This window comes from Phascolarctos cinereus, unplaced genomic scaffold (assembly GCF_003287225.1).
Source record: "Phascolarctos cinereus isolate Bilbo 61053 unplaced genomic scaffold, phaCin_HiC Scaffold_4;HRSCAF=312, whole genome shotgun sequence".
NCBI lineage: Eukaryota > Metazoa > Chordata > Mammalia > Diprotodontia > Phascolarctidae > Phascolarctos > Phascolarctos cinereus.
In genome coordinates, this window is record NW_027555847.1 from 716,974,862 (window position 1) to 716,995,411 (window position 20,550).

General features: G+C 47.6%; 1 protein-coding gene across 1 annotated transcript; it reads right to left on the minus strand.

The window, feature by feature from the left end:
- Nucleotides 1–2,388: 2,388 nt before the first annotated feature.
- Nucleotides 2,389–7,440, minus strand: XBP1 (X-box binding protein 1). Its single transcript, XM_020996568.2, is given in 6 exon segments — nucleotides 2,389–3,464; nucleotides 3,545–3,628; nucleotides 3,631–3,690; nucleotides 3,957–4,085; nucleotides 5,172–5,268; nucleotides 7,058–7,440. Coding segments are annotated over 6 exon segments (1,164 nt in total). The 5' UTR covers nucleotides 7,315–7,440; the 3' UTR covers nucleotides 2,389–2,927.
- Nucleotides 7,441–20,550: the final 13,110 nt, after the last annotated feature.

A 20,550-nucleotide genomic window follows, 5' to 3' on the forward strand; every position in this document is an offset into this window, starting at 1 on the left:
GGAACTCAGGGTTCAAGATTTCAAACAAACATCGGAAAACCAATAATTATCCCATTTTTGTCATTGTGGGAAATTCAAAGACAAAAGGGATAAGGCTTCTAAGCCCTGGGCAGCCTCAACCTCTCCTATGTTTTGGCAACAGCAATGGAATTTTAAATTCTGGAATTTCAGATGCAACTGAATTTGGGGCAACCATTCCCTGGGCCTCAGGTGGAAATGGCCACTTCTTTTACCATGAAACTACCTTAATTTTAGTTCCTTGTTGATGTTTGTACTCTTTGTTCTTTTTGTTTTTTGCTAGGCAATGAGGTTAAGTGACTTGCCCAGGGTCACACAGCTAATAAATGTCAAGTGTCTGAGGCCGGATTTGAACTCAGGTCCTCCTGATTCCAGGTCCAGTGCTGTATCCCATTGGTGCCACCTAGCTGCCCCTGATGTTTGTACTCTTAAAAATAAAAGTGCCCACGAGGCAGACTATGTTAAAGGTGGTTATTTTCCTTTTGGTCAAAGGTTCTCTAGGGTTACAAAGTATGAATGTAACCTTTTTTGTTGTTGTCTAGTCATTTTTCAGTTGTTTGTGACTCTTTGTGACCCCTTTTGGAGTTTTCTTGGCAAAGATTACTGGAGTGGTTGGCTATTTCCTTCTCCAGCTCATTGTTCTTTTACAGATGAGGAAACTGAGGTAAACAGGGTGAAGTAACTTGGCCAGGGTCACACAGCTAATGTCTGAGGCTAGACTTGTACTCCGGAAGATGAATTTTCCTAAGTCCGGACCCGGCACTCTGTCCCTTGTGCCACCTAGCTGCCCAAGAATAGAACTTATAACCTTAAAATTTGATTTCTTGGAAAAGAAAAATGCAGTTTATTGAATAGCTGTATTTACCCCTTCCTTTGCAAGCTGTTTTAAATACTTACTCAAGGCACATTTGGACCAATAATTCACTTTCCTTACAGTCCTGTTGACTCATTTCTAGACCATAGATTTGCAGATGAGGGAACCCCTGAGGTGCAAGAACACTGATGTGACTTGCCCAGAGGTCACACAGCTCCAGGTCTAGGCAAGGATTTGATGCTAGCTAGCTCTGCACCTGACCGGTGCTCTGTGTACACCACTAAAGATCCTGCCTTCTCATGTTGTTGATCGTGTAGCCGAGTGAAAAGTAGACTTAAATAATCAGCCATCCTGGGACATCCCTCAAGGATCTGTTTGGCCCCCTTCTCTATACTATGATGCTTGGTGGTCTTGTCAGTGCCCAAGGCTTCAATTAGCTTTAAGCAGATGATTCTCTTTATTTAGCCCTAACCTCTCTCTCCAGACCTCTAGATTCACTTTGCCTATTGGCCATCTTGGAAGTCAATTATATGCTCAATAGATCTTTCCCCAAGACTCTCCTCCCCTGTACCCAGATTCCCTCTTACTGTTGAGGCTACCATCCTTAGTCACACCAGGCCCACAGCTATGATGTCATAATCGACATAGCCAATATATTACCAAGTCCTGGCCTTTCTACCTGCACACTTTTCTTCTATGTCCCTATCTGTCCACTCACACAGTTGCTACCCTTAGCATAGTGCCTGGCACATAGTTAAGCTCTTAATGACTGTTGGTTCAGGCCCCTCATCACTTTACGCCTAGGCTAACATTGCCTCCTCATAGATCATGGTCCGTGCTGGTCCATCCCTCCTCCACTCAGCGGCCAAAGTGATCTTGCTAAGAGACTATGCCCTGACCCAAACTTGAACCCCAGTGGCTGCTCTCCACAGAATCACCTCTATGATCAGATGTGAGCGCTGACACTTTATCACCCCTCAGTGTACTCAGATTCAGAAACACGACATTCCCAGCTCCTGAATCTGTGGCCCTTCCTTTCAGTTACTGTTCTCCCCATCCCTTGTCTCTGGGTCCTGTCTTCCTTCAAAACTCAGCTCAAATCTTACCTTTTGTAAAAGGGTTTTCCAAATTTCACCCCACCCTTATTTATCCTGCCCATACTTTGTGTATGTGTGTATGTAATTGTTTGAATGGCATCTCCCGCTATCGAAATGTGAACACCTCAAGTGTCTTTGCCTCACTCTTGCCCTAACAGGTATTAACTAAAAAGGGATTTTTTTTTTCCTTTAAAGAGGCAGCCAGGGCATTAGGAGAGAGTCAGGGTTAAGGAGCTTGTCACCTTATATAGTGGACAGACTTTAAGCAAGCTCCTTAACCCCTCAGTGACCTAGCTAGGGGGAATTCCTTCCCGACAGTTTTCTATACGAGTGAGTTGTGGGTCCAGAAGACAAAGAATCCTTACCAAGGGCACAGTTTTCCTCAAGTGTCAGACTGTGAAAACATGAAGAATAGTTGGGACTGAAACCCAGACTGCTAGGGAAGTATCAGACAGAGAGTGGCATTGCACTTTTTAATTGCAAGGGTAGTTTTAAATAAAATGGAGAAAGCACCTCCCCAAAGCCAAGCTCACATGAAAGAGTTCATATCATGATGCATTTACACAGTAAATTTCTATAACTTCACAAGAGATTTCTTCTAATGTTCACATTATCCGACTGTACACATGGAAAAGCAAACCCTTCCAACAGCTAATTTCTCTGCTTATACAAGCAAACTAAAGGACTTTACTAAATGAAGAGTCAACATGTAGCAAAACAGGAAGGGAAGAAAAAAGCTAAGGAATTGGACCTTAACTTCCTATCTTACTCAGGTGGCAGGATATCAAAAAGACAAGGTGAGTCCAACCTCACTTCCGGCTGCCAAGTGCTGGCTAAGGACAATACTTGAGACGCTCTAGCAAAGCCTGGCCAGTGGACCATAATGCTCCAGAAATCAATTATCCTAGGCAGTGGCCGCCTTCACCACCGCTGAGGCCATGCACTGCCTTCAAACTGTGGGTGTGCTACGATGATCTGGACAAGTGAACAATACTATTTTAGACACTGATCAACTGAGGAAAGAGTTCATTGGCAAAAGTGTCCTCCCAAGGGTGGCCTGTGCCAAGGGGGGAGGACATCGCACTGAAAGGGGAAGGAGAACCCTCGTAGCCAGAGTCGCTACAAGCATCCAGCAGGCAGGGAGAAGACTTGGAGGAGAGCAGGTTCTCGAGACCAAGCTCTGGGATGAAGCCGTCCTCGATGAGTTCTTCTTTCACAGACACGGGGAGCGGCTCGGGTGGGGAGCAGAGGGAGGCTTCCTCAATTTTCACCACCACGCTGCCTTGAGCATCTGCTTCCGAGGGAATCCCCAAGATGAGCGGCTTGGTGTACACGTGGTCAAACCGAATCAGTTCATTAATGGCTTCCAGCTTGGCTGATGGGGGCCCCACCAAAGGAGACGGGGAGGCTGGTAGGGAGTCGGGCTCTTGGGCACCCACCTCTTTGAGCTCCTCCTCCAGGCAGTACTCTGTGCTAACATACTTGAAGAACACGTCTGGGTCCAGGTTGTCCAGAATGCCCAACAAGATATCAGACTGCAAGAGACAACACTGTTAATGGAACGGCTTCTATGGCTGTATAAATTATGAGGAGATTCTGAGGGACAAATCCTTACCTCAGAGTCTGAAGAGTCAACACCGTCAGAATCCACAGGGACGTGTTCGGGAAGGGTGACAGCTGGGCCTGCACCTGCTGCAGAGGTGCACGTAGTCTGAGCGCTGCGGACTCAGCAGACCCGGCCACCGACCGGACATCATTCACCTGGAAGGAGCCACAGAACAACGACTGACATCTGGAATCATGAGAGAAGTGGTCCTTCCCCTGTAGCAGGCAGGAAGCTGGTGGTCAGGGATGGTTTAGACAAGCTGACTCGGCTGAGAGAAGGGCTCTCTTCTTGTGGCCGAGGGGGTAACTAACTTACAGCGCCAGGACAGTGGCAGCAGGCGCTTCCTTGAGGCCCTGAATTTAAACTTGCCCCACCAGACTGCACCTCAGAGCCCGTTCTATTACGCCCAGACCCTTGTTACCTTGGACTCTGTTTCCTCCTCGGTTATTAGGGCATCCATCCCCAAGCGCTGTCTTAACTCTTGATTTTCAATCACAAGTCCATGGGTTCTCTCACGCAAAAGCTGATTTTCAATCAAAAGTTTTTGATTCTGGAAGAGAAATAACTATCTGATTAGAGACTGCCAAAGCACCTGGAACTCCATCCCAGAGAAATTGATATACTTGGGCTCCTAGGGACCTTTTCTTAATTCTTGGGCTTTGGGGTAAATCAATGCCCAAATAATTAAAATTCTGCGTAACTTGTGCAAGAATATTTTTAAAGCCTATTCTTCCTAAAAGCCTTCGGTAGCCACTGATCGACAGCGTAAGGCTCCAAATAGGTGCTACTGAGATAAAAATTCCAAGCCTAAAGGATCTTCAATCTAATTCTAGGTGCTGACCGTCGTAAGTGACACACTTAGGGCCTGGCTTTTGGAGGGGCTGCCTCATATGGCACAGTCACATAGCAAAGAAAACAGAGGCCCTGAACTTCGTCATGTGCAACCTTAGGGAAAGCAGGCATGGATAAACGCAGAACAAGAAGACAATCGATTCTTAGAGTTTAGGAGGTAGGTACACATTCCAGATGGGTCTTTGCCGTCACCTGAAGGCCGACTGCCACCAGAGATGGAGAAGTGAAACATTGGCCAGAGTGCTTCTCACACCAAGGCCTCCTGCTTGGGTCAGCCCGCCAAGGTCCAAGCAGACTTGGCCCTGGAGGCCACTGTACTCCACAGCGCTCACAACCAGGTGTTTCACTTCAGGGCCTGTCCGTGACTCAAAGGAGAAGCATGTGTCACGTCAGTCACCCACAGGGACTGTCCCCACCCCTAAGTCTCAGCTGCCTCCTTCACCCAGAGAGGATGGTGAGCTCCTACTGGTGAGATTTGGTTTGCCCAGTGGAATGTTTGGGTGGACCAAGCCTGGGCTGGCAAGCTCTTTAACAATTTTAGGAAAAGGGCAGAGGTTCAGTTGAACATTTACTCATATCCAGCTAAAGTATCTTCAGTCATCGGCATCATACTCACGTCCCCTGCAGGTTCACAGCACCTGTCAAACAGTCTGACCAACTAAATTCAATGTGTTTCTAGGGGACTGACTCAGGAAGTGGCAACACTGTGTCTGTGCTGGAGGGGGGGGCTGTCCACAGAAGGCCAGAGTGACGGCGGGCCTCACTGCTGTGTCCAGCCTCTCACCTCTTCTTCCAAGTCCACAACTTGCTGCTCCAGTTCGCTCATTCGGGCTTTCTTCCTGTCTCGAGCTGTTTGTGCGGCTACTCTGTTTTTCAATTTCCTGGGAATGGAAAAATGTGTCTTTAACACCCACAGCTCATTCCACTCTCATGGCTCTGAGCAGCAAAGTTATCCTACCAGGTTCCCAAATATCACTTCTGCTTCTTCTTAGAAAAACATCTCCTGCTTTTTGCCCTTATTGTAGTCACAGAGTGTGGCTGCCTGGCAGTCCCTCTTTAGAGTGGATCCCCAGAAGGACATCCTGTGGCATGTGTGGAACCAGAGCTGCAGGAGCACACTTGGCAACTGTTTACCACTCAAAGATGATTTCACAGTCGGCTCCTGGAAGTTTAAAAAAGCGCTACAGTTCCAACTAAATTCAAGTAAATTCCTCAGCGTCCATCCCTGTGCTCATCAACCTATCCAAAGCACCATTTCTGTGTGCCTTCAACTAAGTTTCTCCTATGTTGCATCATTCAGGGCCCATGCTAGACACACATGGACTATTTCTTGCATCAGAAAAAAAATGGCTTCCTGGTTCAGGATTTCATTATCCCCCTGCTGTGAGACACAGTAACCAGAACACTCATAATTCACTTATTTATACAAGGGAAAAATTAGAAACAGCCCAACAACTGGGGCATTGCTAAGCAAACTAACAGCCTATTAACACAATAAAATTATTGCATCCCAGGAATGTGAACTGTGTCAATGTGGCAATGCTTAAGTGAATTAAACAGAAATTCGGAAGCATGAAATGATGTCACAAATTAATTAGAACCATGGTAAAATGCATATATGTGCAAATTAGAGACGAAAAGAGAATTGAGAGGGGCGGAAGGTAGTGTTTTATTGTACATTTGGATGGGAGTGAGGGGAATTAGGAAAAGTGGCTTAGGTTACAAAAACCTTGCAATTATTCACGTGTCAGATGTTACTGGCTGGTACAAAAGGATCATTATAGCCCTCTGCCCCCTCTCCAACCCAAGTGTGGGAATGAGCAGCAGGCACTATTCCCGGATGTGAAGATGTCTAGAGGTCAGGGGCTGTATTTGGCTAAATCTAATTCCCGGGTAAACCGGCGCTTCTAATGACTCAGATGATTCAGTTCCACAAGGCCTCAGGGATGGGCTGTGGAGGGCGTGGGCATACTCCCCAAAGCCTTCCCCTCCTTCCACAGCCTGTAGTCTTTGCTTCAACCGTCGGGTCTCTTACCCAGGTTCTTTGGAAATCCTGTGAGCTTGGCATGGAAAAAACCCCACCTTCTTAGATGTAACAGCCCCTCTCCTACCCTCATTTTAAAGGGATTTCCACCAACATTTTTTTCCGGGCGCCTTACGCCTCCAGCGCCCTAGCACCTTCTCTACTAGGCCCTTAGTGAATGTTTGTCGTTTGACTGAGAGGTAAACTGAGGCTCGGAGGTCTCTGAGCTTTGCCCAGCCGGCTTCCCGAGGGGCTGCTGCCCAGGCTAGGAGCCCAAGCCTTCCTCGACGCCCAGCCCGGGGCGTTCTTGCCACTAATGATGACGATAACGAAAATGATAACTCTCGTTGGTGGAGCACCCCAAAAGTGCGGGTCACTTAGATACCACCTTTCATATGCTCTAGAGTCTAGATCTCGAATCAGAGAGGGCTTCCCGGGAGGGGCGGCACTAGCCTAGACGGACGCCGGGCAGGAAGCGCTTTCTAAGGCGCTTTGGGGGCTGGCACCCACCAAGTGGGCAGCTAACTGGTCCGGCCCCGGAGATGAGGACGTGGCCCGGCTGTGGGGGGGGGGGACGCCTTCCTCCCTTCCCTCCTCCCCCTCCCCCCCCGTGCCGGGCGCCACGCAGGCACGGGTCCCGGGCTCACCTGCGCAGCGCCTTCTCCTCCGGGCTCAGGTGCGTGAGGCGCTGCCGCTTGCGGGCGGGGCTCTGGCCGCAGCCGGAGCCGGGGCTGGGGCCTGGGCCGGGGGCCCCGCTCGTCGCCTCCGGGCTCGGGGGCAGCACGAGGGGCAGGGCGCGGCCGGGCGCGGGGGCGGCCCCGGGCCCGGGGGGCTTTCCGGACGACAGGAGCAGCACTTGGGGCGCGGCCGGGGCCGGGGCCGGGGTCTGGGCCACCACCACCATACCTGCGGACGTTGCGCGCCTGGGACAGTGAGTGCGGACTGGCGGAGCCTCAGGGACGGACGCCCTCGCGCGGCCCCGGCCCCGAAGCGGCCCCTGCCCCGTCACCGCCGCCGCTCCGACTGCCGGGCCGGCCGCGCCCGCCCGCCCGTATAACCGTCGTGGCCGCCGCCCATTGGCCCGAGGCGAGTGACGCACGGCGCAGTGCGCCGCCGATTGGCTCCGCTCGCGCGGGGGCGGGAGGCGGGGGCGAGCGCTGTCAACTGTAGGGAACCGGGCGGCCGCGCGCACGAGGTTGGGGGGCGGGAGGGAGCTCTACCACGTGACAGCCCCTGGCGAGCAGGGAGAGTCAGAGCGGAGAAGGTCTTAGGACACTGTGAAGCTGAGAAGTGACCTTAGGAGTCCCGCTTCGTCATTTTACACCTGGGGAAACTGAGGCCCCAGGAGACCAAGCTTTCTTAGGGAGCAGGAAACAAGACTGAAGGTGTCATCAGAGAGCTAACTAAAGACCTTAGGGTCATTTAGTCCACCCCCTCTCAAGTTACAAATCGGGAAACTGAGACCCAGAGGGGGCATCAATCACAGGATTCAGAACTGGATGGGACCTGGGAGAGCTCCAGCCTGACCCTCTCACTTAACAGAAGGAGGTCCACTGACCTAGGGGCTATTCAGACCCATCGCTACCACCACTCACACCCACACACACAAAGAAAATGATTTCCCTAATGAATAGCCGAAGATGTATGTGTGCAAAATGCCTTAGGCACATCATCTCGTTTGATCCTAGCAACAATCCTCTTGCAGTTCGGCTGTGTGCAGCTCTTCTTAACCCCACTTTAGAGTTTTTTTTGTTTGTTTTTGGCAAAGATTTTGGAGTGGTTGGCCATTTCCTTCTCCAGCTCATTTTACAGATGAGGAAACTGAGGCAGGCAGGGTGAAGAGACTTGCCCAGGGTCACACAGCTAGCAACCCTATGAGATGCAAACTTATAGGTTCTATGACGATTAGGAAGCTGGGGCTCAGAGAGTCAGTCAGTCGATAAACAGCCCAGAGAGAGGATAGGTCAGGGGTGAGCTAGGTGCTTTGCCCAAGGTCATACAGCTGTGAAGTAAGGCATCAAACATTTATTACACACCTATTATGTCCCAGGCACTCCTGATCCCAAATCCATCTTCCTCTGCATCTTGCTTTCATTTTTGAAATGTAAAGTGTCTTCCATCCTCAGTTTGCTCATCTGTAAGATGAGGGGATTGCATTAAATGATCTGCTTAAGGTGCCTTCTGTCTCTAAGTCCTGATCGATGGAGAATTATCGATTCTCAGGGGTAGAAGGGGCCCCAGCACCCGTCTGGTCTAACACAGTTATGAATTACAATCCCTTCTACAATTTCCCCCCAACATGTCCATCCTGATGCTTGAAGACCTCCAGTGATGGTCACAGGGTAGGGACACATGAGTTGTTATCTGCATCAGGGGAGGTCATGGAAATTGGAGGGTCACTCATGTCCTTTTATCTTTAATTTTCTGTTCTTTTCACTCACTTGAGCAAACAGACATCACTTGCAAGTAACAAGAGTAATGATTGCTCCCACTTTTCTAGTGATTTAAGCTTTTCAAATACTTTTGCTCCCAGCAACCCTGTGAGATGGATAAGGGCTTTTAAGTTGAGGAATGTTGGACTTGGAATCCAGAAGACTGGAGTTTAAATTCTGCTTCTAATACTTTGCTTCTCTCAATCTCAGTTTTCTCATCTGTAAAATGGGAATAATGATAGCATTTACCTCGGAGAGTTGTTGTGAGAGTCAAATGAAATACAGTAATATAGGTAAAGTGTTTTGCAAACCTTAAAGTATTCTATTAAAGCTAGCTATATACATTTATTTTACGGCTATGGATTAGATGTCCAGGAAAGCTGAGTGAATAAGGCATGTAAAATTGTAAATAAGGCATGCCTACCTCTTTATCCTTTTATGGGATTGAGAGGTAACCGTCTGACAGCCAGTGGGCACCATTTATATCCCACATAATGTCAAGCATTCTAGAGGAAAGCTCCTGAAACACAGTATGTTTCCGCTGTGGAGGACTGAAGGGAAGGTACAGATGGTCAAGAGATGTGGATGGAGGAGGGTCTGCCTGCATTGCTGGGAAGAGGAAGATCCCTGACACATAGTAGGTCTCCCTGGAGGAAGGTCAAAGGGAAGACACAGATGGCCAGGAGTAACCCAGGATAGGGAGCTGTGTTTCGGTGAGAAGGTCCATCTGCATTGCTGGAAGGGGCACGGAATCATCACACTTTCTACCTATGGGACCCTGGGCACATCACCTCCCCTGCCTTAGTCCAGTATTTGTTACAGCCTCTAATTCCCGGGATGTTTAAAGGGACAGTGCCTCATTTCCCACCTTCCTTTGTTTTCTGCCTCCCTCCCCAACTTGATAATGTTGCAGTCTTTCCCCAGCTAACTTTCTTATCACCCTCTAAGTGGAACAGGTTTTCCACTTGTTTGGAACAGATCCTGTGGCTACTGGCTCCCCTGGACCCAGCTTCCAGAAAAAGGGAATGAGGTTTCCAAAAGCACTGGAATTTTATACATCCCCTTCGTCTGGAGGGAACCCCACCAATCCAAATCCCACAGTGTTATAATGACAGGAGGGAATGGGGACTGAGGCCACTTGGGTTCCAGGGTCTCTTCCCTTTGACCTCAAAACTGCTGAACTTCAATTTTTTTTTCTAGGAGAGCAGCAAAGAAGGGGGTTGTGGGAGATGGGTTGGGTGTGCCTAGCCACTCAATATTCCCTCTTGTTCCTAAGCATAAGACAGACACAGAGCATGGAAGAGGGTATTCCTGGAGGTGGCTTTAGGTGGGTTTGGGGAAGGGAGTGGGGTATTGAGGTGACAATTCAGAACAAGACAGACTAAAGTAGTCAACACCAATCCCCCATACCTAGAGACAAGGCTAGTGGAGGGAGCGTTCCCCTCAGGCTGTCAGGCATCAGTGCTTGGCTCCTTCTCCCCTTCCACGGCCCTCCCACTCCCCAGCCCTGAGAAGTGCTTTGGGACAGGAATAGATATTTCTAGATTCTCCCCCTCCCCAAAAATGGGGACTTTGGACTAGATGGTCTCAGGTCTCTTGAGCCCTAGCTCTGTGATGCCTTGTGTGTTTGAGGCCACTGGCTAGCCAAGAGCCGGACAGAGTGGCACAGGGTAGAGACAAGTCACTGCTTAATTTGGACAGGGCCTCCTGCCACTTCTTTGGTGCTTTTCATCCAGGCACAAGGTGCTCTTGCAGGCTGAAGTCAGTCATTGGTGATGGGCATCTCCATATGGTGAGGACCCAGGCTCCCCGGGTGGAGCCAGCTGCTGAGAAACCTGCTCATTCCTCCTGACTTCCAAATGCTAAGAATCTTAAAGCTGTGCCCTTCCGTAGCCTCCTGCACAACATCAGAGAGGCCCCTGGCATGTCAGTGCCTCTAGCAGAGTAAGGATTTAGTGCCCATTTGTTGACCCACAGACTATCCCAGTAGGACCTCCATCTTCAGCTCTGTCAGAGGATATCTAGAGGAAAAAGGGGGCTCTGTCTTTGGGTCGTGACATAATTTTGTTCAATTAATATCCTTCTAGGCATAGGTTTTAGACAGCTAGGTGGTGCAGTGGATAGAGGGCCAGGTCTGCAGTCGGGAAAACCTGAGTTCAAATCCAATCTCAGACACTTACTAGCTGTGTGACCCTGGGCCTCAGTTTCCTTGTCTATAAAATGAGCTAGAGAAGGAAATGGCAAACCACTCCAGGGTGTCTGGCCAGAAAATCCCAAATGGGGTCAGGAAGAGTCAGACATGACTGGAAAACAACATAAACTCTATAGTTTATGCTCTGGAAAGGGGAGCTTAGAATTCCCTTAGTCTAGCCCCTCTATTCCCCACTTTGCAGAGGAGCACATTCATTCCCAGAAACATCTGTTAAGCATCTCCAATAGCTAAGGAACTGTGCTAGCCACTAGAAAGTGGACAATTCAAATTCCTAGGTCTGAATCTTGGGTCTGTTATTTAACTACCTGTGTGACCCAGGTGATCCAGTCACCTAACCTCTCTGGGCCTCAATTTTGAAGTGAAAAGGTTGAGATAGGTTGCCCTCTGAAGTCCCTTCCAGCCCTAAATCTAGAAACCTGTGATACTGGTGGTTTTACCCAAGTAGGAGACTTCTGGTGTGGAAACTCCCTCCACCAATGCAGATTAGCTATTACCTAGAGACACAGGGAGCTTCCAGGGGTGCTGGGAAGTTTAAGCTGCCCCTACAATAGTATAGTCAAAACCTGGGCCTGAACACTGTTCTTCCAACATCAATTCTTTCTCCTTTCCAAGAGAATAATAGGTAGCCAGGAAATCCAAAAAAGAAGCAAAGGAGTGAGGGCATAAGAAGGAAAGAGGTGAAGGGGGAATTCTGCAACTGGGCAGGGTTGGGGGTGAGGCACGCCTCCCCATGAAGGGACCATGGCAAGTGAGAGGAGCGAAAGGACCAGGGATTCTGCCTCTGGGACCAGGTACTGGAGGAAGGGGGAAGGTCCACAGGAGAATCCTTTCTCCTCGTGCTTTAGACTTTCCTTACTGTTCAGACAAAACAATTTTTGTCCCATTCACAAGGTATAATTTGATGGTGCTTTTCTTGCCCTTCTGAAAGGGCACTTCCCTCCCCAACCTCGAGCAGTTTCAGATCCTCTTCCAGAGGCCAGGAGGCCATTAGAGGGGCCCCAGATAATTCTTGCATCAGATGGTGATTTAAAAAAAAAAAAAAAGACTTCGTACCCAGGATAAGGAATTGTTCACGTACAACTCGGGGCTCTAGTTTCAACCCTGCACAGTTTCAAAAGAAAGCCTTGGTTTCCTTAAGTAAATGTGCTGGGAAGGAGAAATCATTTGACTAAGTTATCAGCGGACACAAATACACATAAGCAACGGTAATGTTACCCCTTAGATACGAGCAATGGAAACTCGCTCTTTTTTTCAGACTAGAAAAAGTACAGATAATTCAGGACTTTGGCATGAGAGGAAGAAATGAAATATTAACGGCAGAACTTCCTGCTCCACAGTCAGCAAGCATTTCTGAAGTGCCTACTATGTACCAGGTACTATGCTAAATTCTGGGGGTTGAAAGAAAGGCAAAAAAAACCCCCCAAACCCCAAACAACCAACCTTCTCCAAATCCAGCTCCTGCTCTCAGGAAGCTCACAGTCTAACAGTGGGAGACACCAAGCAGAGATAATGTACAAACAAGCTGTGTGCAGGTTACACTGGTTGTAATCAACACAGGGGGAGCACTGGCATTGAGGGGGTTTGGGGAAGGCTTCTGGTAGAAGCCGGCAATTCAGCTGAGACGTGAAGCAAACCGGGAAAGCCAGGAGGCAGAGATGAGGCAGGGGAGAGGAGTTCCAGGCATGGGAGAGAGCCAGCCAAAGGCAGTGGAGTCAGGGGATTGCCCAGAGCGGCTGCAAGGAACAAGGAGGCCAGTGAATGAATGAAGAAAGCATTTATTGAGCACTTACTATGGGCGGCTAGGTGGCACCATAGTGGATAGAGCACCAGGCCTGGAGTCAGGAGGACTCATCTTGAGTTCAAATCTGACCCCAGACACTTACTAGCTGTGTGACCCTGGACAAGTCACTTCACCCTGCTTGCCTCAGTTTTCCTCATCTGTAAAGTGAGCTAGAGAAGGGAATGGCAAACCACTCAATATCTTTGCCAAGAAAACTTCAAATGAGGTCACCCACAACTGAAAATAACTGAACAACAGTAACTATGTGCAAAGCACTGGGGGTACAAATAGAAAGGTCAGACAGTCTTTTCTTTCAAGGAACTCACATTTTAAATGCCAGTGTCACTGGATACTCCTGAAATGAATGCCCAGGGGCGAGTGTGGATCCACTTTTTCTAAAAGCAATCTAAAGGCATTTATTAAGCATCTACTGTGTACCAGGTAGTGCACTAGGTACCAGGATACAAAGAGAGAGGTGAGATAGTCCTTGCCCCCAAGGAGGTTACATTCTATCAGGGGAGCCACTATTTACTTCATAGTACAGAATGAGAGAGAGAGAGAGAGAGAGAGAGAGAGAGAGAGAGAGAGAGAGAGAGAGAGAGAGAGAGAGAGAGAGGACAGAGAGAGAGAGGAGAGAGGTGGAGAGAGGAGAGAGAGAGATGGAGAGAGGACAGAGAGAGAGAGAGAGGAGAGAGATGGAGAGAGGAGAGAGAGAGGAGAGAGATGGAGAGAGGAGAGAGAGAGGAGAGAGATGGAGAGAGGACAGAGAGAGAGAGGAGAGAGGTGGAGAGAGAGAGAGGAGAGAGATGGAGAGAGGACAGAGAGAGAGAGAGAGGAGAGAGATGGAGAGAGGAGAGAGAGAGGAGAGAGATGGAGAGAGGACAGAGAGAGAGAGAGGAGAGAGATGGAGAGAGGAGAGAGAGAGGAGAGAGATGGAGAGAGGACAGAGAGAGAGAGAGGAGAGAGATGGAGAGAGAAGAGAGACAGAGACAGAGACAGAGAAAAGAGAGAGAGACAGAGAGAGAGAGGAGAGAGGAAGAGAGAGGAGAGAGAGGAGAGAGAGGAGAGAGATGGAGAGAGGAGAGAGAGAGGAGAGAGATGGAGAGAGGACAGAGAGAGAGAGAGGAGAGAGATGGAGAGAGAAGAGAGACAGAGACAGAGACAGAGAAAAGAGAGAGAGACAGAGAGAGAGAGGAGAGAGGAAGAGAGAGGAGAGAGAGGAGAGAGAGAGATGGAGAGAGAGAGACAGAGAGATGGAGAGAGAGAGACAGAGAGAGGAGAGAGAGAAGAGAAGAGAAGAGAAGAGAAGAGAAGAGAAGAGAAGAGAAGAGAAGAGAAGAGAAGAGAAGAGAAGAGAAGAGAAGAGAAGAGAGAAAGAGAAGGGAGAAAGGGGAGAGAGAGAGAGAGAGATACAGGAGGAGAAAAGGATGCCCAAAGAAGTCAAGGGAAGGGAGGAGTCACAAGGACCAGAGAGATAATGAAGATGCTTTCCCTACCCCCACCCCGCCTCCAGGAACAGGACTGAGGAGGTATCACTCCACAAACCCAGAGATAAGAGAGACATAAGCCCAAAAGGCAAAGAAAAAGATGAAAAGTAGAGACTGGCAGCCACATAGAAGAACAAGCATGAGGCCTAGAAAGATCAGAGAGATAAGGACCCTGTGGTCTCAGAGGCCAAGACAAAGGACATGAAAACACAGGGGCCTCTGAGAGAAAGAGACAAACCAGAGAATCTATCTCCAACCTCTGTTTCTGACATGCAAAGACTTCAGAGATAAGGGAGACAAGGCCAACATTCACGAAGGGTTGAATAGCATGCCCTCAGAGTCTTATCCCCAAACTGGCCTTAGCAGCACCCAAAGGCCATGGCCCTGAGTCACATAGGGGTCACCCTGGGAAGAGGATGGATTGAAAACTACAGGTCAGTGAGCTAAACTGTAATTCTTTTTTTTTTAAGCAGCACTTTGCTTTTAATGACTTTTTACAAGGTATTCAGCTATACACTTTAGAAAAATCCACACCAAGAGGATATATCCTAGTTTACATTTTATTGGAGTGGGCAGGTACTTGGGCTGGGTGAGGAGTTCCGGGCTGTCCAGGTTCACACAACAACACAAGGTTTAAAGACACTGCACAGGGACTAGAACGCTTTTATTTGGCAGTCACTCCTGCTGATGTCATGAGAGCAGATGAAGACACACAAGCAGGGTCTTCCCACAATACTGTGCGGCAGCACCAAGATGCTTTCTTTAAAAAGAAAAAAAAGAGGAGTAGGAAGGGACTAGACTTTAATTCTTATTCTAACAATAAAAAGCTTGGCTCTAAGTACTGAGGCTATACCCAATCCCTCTTCTTAAGGGGCTGCTCTGCTCCAGACCCATATGGGTTGTTTCCTGCTGGGTTTGATACAGGGAGAGCCTAGCCTTTAATGAGAAAGAAGGTAAACTACCTCTTCTTGCATGCTTCAACTCATGGTGTTGGTGCTCTGGAGAAAAATGGTTTATAGCTTAGCTTTTGGGTCATGTCTAGAGTTTCCTGATGGTGAGGGGGAAAACAGAAAGGTACTCGAGGTATAATGTAAATCAAGTTTGTGACAAATATTTATTTCCTACACACATACACACACACACACCGTTAAATGAAACATATTCACAGTGAGCATTAACGTAACTCAGAATAGGATTTGGTATTTTAACTAATAACTATGGTTACTCCTTCCTGGAAAATTTGTAGTTAAACCTCACCTGAATATAAGGTAGTTTTGGGGATTCCATTATAGGCATTGTTACATCTCACCTTGGTTCTGTACTGTCTAAGTAAGTCCCAGTACACATCTTTTGGCAAAACTGACCAAGTTTGGGCCCTCTTATTGGTCGAACTCTTTTCCAAAAGTGCTGGAATAGCTTCTGAGGACTTCTCCTCAGGCCACCAGCCAAAAGGACTCAGGGCTTTCAGACCTCTCTAACTCTCAGGGTCACCTCTGAGCTTGGACAGATCTCTTAGAATCCAAACTCATTTGCCTAAGATCAGAAAAGAAGAAATGCAAAAGAAGTAGCCTGAAACTAAGGCTCCGGCTGGCCTAGGCAGTAAAGGTGCCTTAGATACCATATGCTCATGGCCCTAGGGAAACCAGGGTGTTGTCTGTCCTTTGTTCTAAAAGAGGACCAATGACATCATCAGGTGATGTCTTGACTTCCAAGTGAATGGGATTTAAGTGAGGCAAGGCTGTACAGAGTCACCAGCCTCATCAAAAAGTCATCAAAGGAAAGTGGCAAATCATAGGTCAGGGCGACTGGTGATGGCCCGGCAGAAGCCAGGGTGGAAGAGAGAAAGTCACCCTCCCCCTCCCATCATAGGAAATGGCTCCAAATAGACCTGACAAGATCGTCAGCTGGCAGAGAAGAGAGCAATCAATCAATAAATGTTTGTTAAACACCTACTATGTGCCAGGCACCCTGTTAAGCGCCAGGGATTCAAAAAGACAGTCCCAGCCCTCAAGGACCTCACAATCTAATGGGGAGGCAACAAGCAAACAAATATGTGCAAAGAAGCTATGTACAGGATAAATAGGAAATGATGAAGAGAGGGAAGGCACTAGAACTGAGAGGAGGTAGGAAAGGCTTCTTGAAGAAGGTGAGATTTTAACTGGAATTTAAAGGAAGCCAGGAAAGCCAGGAGGCAGAGATGAAGAAGAGAAGAGGAGATCCCAGGACAGAACCTTGAGAGACATCTACAGTTAGAGAGTGTGAACTGGAGAAGGATCCAGCAAAGGAGGCTGAGGAGGAGCGGTCCGAGAGGTGGGAGGAGAATCAGGAGAGAGAGGGAGATCGTGGGAGAGGGAGTGTCCCAAGAACCAAGAAAGAAGAGAGCATTAAGGAGAGAGTGATCAACAGGTCGCTGAGGCAGGCGTCCTTCCCTTTCCAATATCCTGCTCCTGCTCACCAGCCAATAAGGGAACTTCCTCATCAGCTGCAAGTGCCCAGCCCCTCAACGCTAACTCGGCCACAAGTGGTCAGTCAGAAGCTCTGTTGAACTGGAGAAATTCTTGAAATGCCTACGAAGAGAAGCAATGATCACAAAGAGTCAGAAAGGTTTGATTAAGAGCAAACTAACTTCATTTCCCCTCACTTTTTTTTTTACACTATCACTAGACTTGTAGACCAGGGGATGTAGATTTTTAGCAAAGTTACTTGACAAAATTCCTAATGTTATTCTTGTAGAAAATATGGAAAGATTTGGATCCAGGGTTGGAAAACTAGGGCCTCTGCCATGCCCTGGGCTAAATGATGGTAGGGTTAGGTGGATGGGAAACCGGTGAATAGCCAGAGCCAAAGAGTGGTCACAGGATGTGCATGATGGCTTGGAAGGAGGTGTCCAGGGAAGTGCCCCCAGGGCTGGTCACAGGCCCTGAGCTTTCCTGGCTAAAGGCATCATTGGTATGCAAATCACGTTTACCTGCAATACAAAAGCTGCAGTGATAGCTAATGTTTTGGCCGGCAATGTCAGGATGCAAAATGAAATTGTCATACTACAAAGTCAAGTAAAAATGTCATGAGTTGAAATTTGATAAAAATAAATAAATGTAAAATCAGAAGGGCAAATGGATCTGTGATCTCACCCATGAGGATCTTCCCTCCAACCATTCAGATTGCAACTAGCAAAGAAAAAAATATTCATACTACAGGATACAAAGCCTGGAGTCAGGAAGCCCTGAGTTCAAATCCAGCTTCATATACCAGCTGTGTGACCCTGGGCAAGTCACTTAATCTCTGTTTGCCTCAATTTCCTCAACTGTAATATGGGGATAATAACAGCATCTATCTTGCAGGATTGTTATGAAGATCAAATTAGCTAACATTTTTAAAGCACTTAGCATAGTGCCTGGCACATAGTAAGCACTATATGTATTATTATTATTATTATTATTATTATTAATTACTCCTCTGCAATTTAGGCACATCTGCCAGAAATAGTTGTTACTAATTTAACATTATTGTTCTAAATCCAAGTGGCATTTCTAGTGTGAAGAGAGAAATGTTCACGATGGCATGATTCTCCCAAGCTCTCAGACATTTCCCCAACCCAAGACAATTTGAAGCAACATTTATAGGACTCTTGGGCAAGGAAAAGATCATGGTATGTTACAGTTTGGGGTTAACACTCCAGTAATAGCCACTACTCAGCTCCTCCCAAGATTCTTCTGGAGTCATCTAGGAGAACTCCTTCCCTAGATCAGTATCTTAATCCTTTCTGAAGAGAAGAGGGGATGCTGCCCTTAGGTGGGTCATAGCTCAATCCCTTCTGCTGCTGGGGATCAGACCCTGATCTTAACTGGAATTAAGCTCAATTTCCATCCTTGGTCTGTTTCCTGGGACTTTCCTTTTGTTCTCTACCACCTTTTACATATTTTCAAGCCAAGGAAAATCTGGAAAGGGTTTTAGACTAGAGAAATAGTTTGTGTTGAGCTAAAAAGGAGGTTTTTAACACTCTCCCACGCAACCTATCCACACTTGCCTATGTTGTACAATTCTTGTCTTTTTCCTCCCACTGGATTCACCCACGGACTCCCCCGCAATGTGTGGGAGGCCTCCCTTGTTTTCTCCTGACACGAGCATTCCAGTGGGGCACACAGGCTGTCCACTGGTCACTTCTTGCTCTTGCCAAGGGGCCAACCTTATCCTCACCATGCTACTCACTCAAGCCTGGACTGACTCCACCTCCCTCAGGTTTCTCTTCCCTCTGATTGGAGGACTGGGAACCAAACCCCGCCCCCCATGCCTTCCTTTATAGAGGGCAGAAACTAGGCTCAGCTTGCTCTGTTCTGGACCTGCTGCCTGGCCTGCTTTCAACTCCGTGGAACAAGATGCCCCCTGGCTGAGTATCGCCTGGTCTCCACTTCCCCTCATCCTGCCTCCCGGTAGATTGTAAGCCCCTCGAGGGTAGGTCCTACCTTTATTTTTATGAATTGTATACCCAGTGTTTGACACAGTACTTGTCACGTAGTACTCTTGATACATTTTCATTGGATTAGATTCTTTGAAATTCCCAATGGCAGTTGTGCATTACAGCCTGTTCTCACCCAATGACCTCCAGGCAATACTCATTTTTAATTCCAGTCATTTTCCTCATCCCACTCCCACCAGAACCTGGACACTGGCCTTGGGTCCCTGGACTCTGAGGAGATACTTTTCAACTTATCCTATTTAGAACCAGGGCTCCAAATCACTTCCAGGTCATTCCAAGCATGCCATCTATACTCCAACTCTCATGACCATTCTCATTCTCCTCAACCCTGCCCCTCCCCCCTACCCGCAATGGAACCTTGGATTCTGCTCCTGGGACCTCCCTGGGCTCTGATAAATGCTTACTCTGAGCTCCTAAGTCAAGCCAACAAGCATTTATTAATGACCTACCCTATGCCAGGCATTGTGCTAAATTCTGGGGATACAAAGAAAGGCAAAAAACCAAAACCAAAACCCCGGTTATTTCTGTTTTCAAACAACTCAGTCTAGCAAAGGAGATAACGTGCCAACATCTAAGTACAAACAAGAGACATACAAGATAAATTAGAGATAATCACTCAGGAAAGGCATTAACATTAAGCAGGACCAGGGCAGGCTTTCTGTAGCAGGTGGGATTTTAGCTGAGACTTGAAGAAAAACAAGGAAATCAGAAGACGGATATGAAGAGGAGAAATTCCAGGAATGGGAGACAGGCAGTGGAAATGCCTGGAATCAGTCTATGGAAGAGTATTTTGTTTGAGGAACCATGGTGGACATAAGTGACATATAGTAGGCTAGCATCCAGACAAGATGTCCCAAAAGTCTTTAAGCTGTAGCTTAAAATAGCATTAAGACTTTTGTGATAGCCTGTCTATCAAGTATAGGACAGCTATTTATTTTCCCTGCTACAAAAGAAATGGGTAAAACCCAAATGACTCATAGGCTACAGCGTATTCCCAATGATGACTTGCTCTCATGAAGGGTCAAAGACTGGGCCAGGAATCTGGGTCATCTTGTGAATGTGTGAAAAAGCAAGGGGCTTATTGTGGTAGAGGAACAGTAGGGGATGATAACATATGGACAATCTGAAGGCTCCATGTGAAATGTGAAAAGGGCCAAAGCCCTGAGCTCTGCTTATTGGGCAGAACTTCTATGAAGGGTTTCTTCTTCTTATAATTATTATTATTATTATTTTGAAAGACAGGAATAACAATCACTCAGAACGGGAAGACAGAATAGCTAGTGTTTATTGCGATAATACAGGGCAGTGGAGAGAGCCCTAGATCTGGAGTTAGAGAGCTTGGGTTCAAATCCTGCCTCTTGTCCTTTCTTTTTGTATGACCTTAGGCCTTAGTTTACTTATCTGTAAAATGAGGTGGTTGGACCAGATGACCTCTCAGTTCCTTTGCAGCTCATTGAACTCGACAGCCTTGAAAATCCCTTCTAATTCTAATCTAAACTTAAATCTAACTCCAACATAGCTTTTAAGGTTTGTATAGTGCTTTATATACTATGCTGTTATTAGCTCCATTCTACAGATGAGAAACTGAGATAGACAAAGGTAAAGTGACTTGCTGAGAGTCACACAGTGTCATAGGGAGGACTTGAACCCAGGTCTTCCAGAATCCAAGTTCAACACTTTTGTAGAGAAAGCATAGAAGGCTTACAAATCTATGCAGTGGAAGGAATACTCACAGCAGTGAAGTCGCAGGTC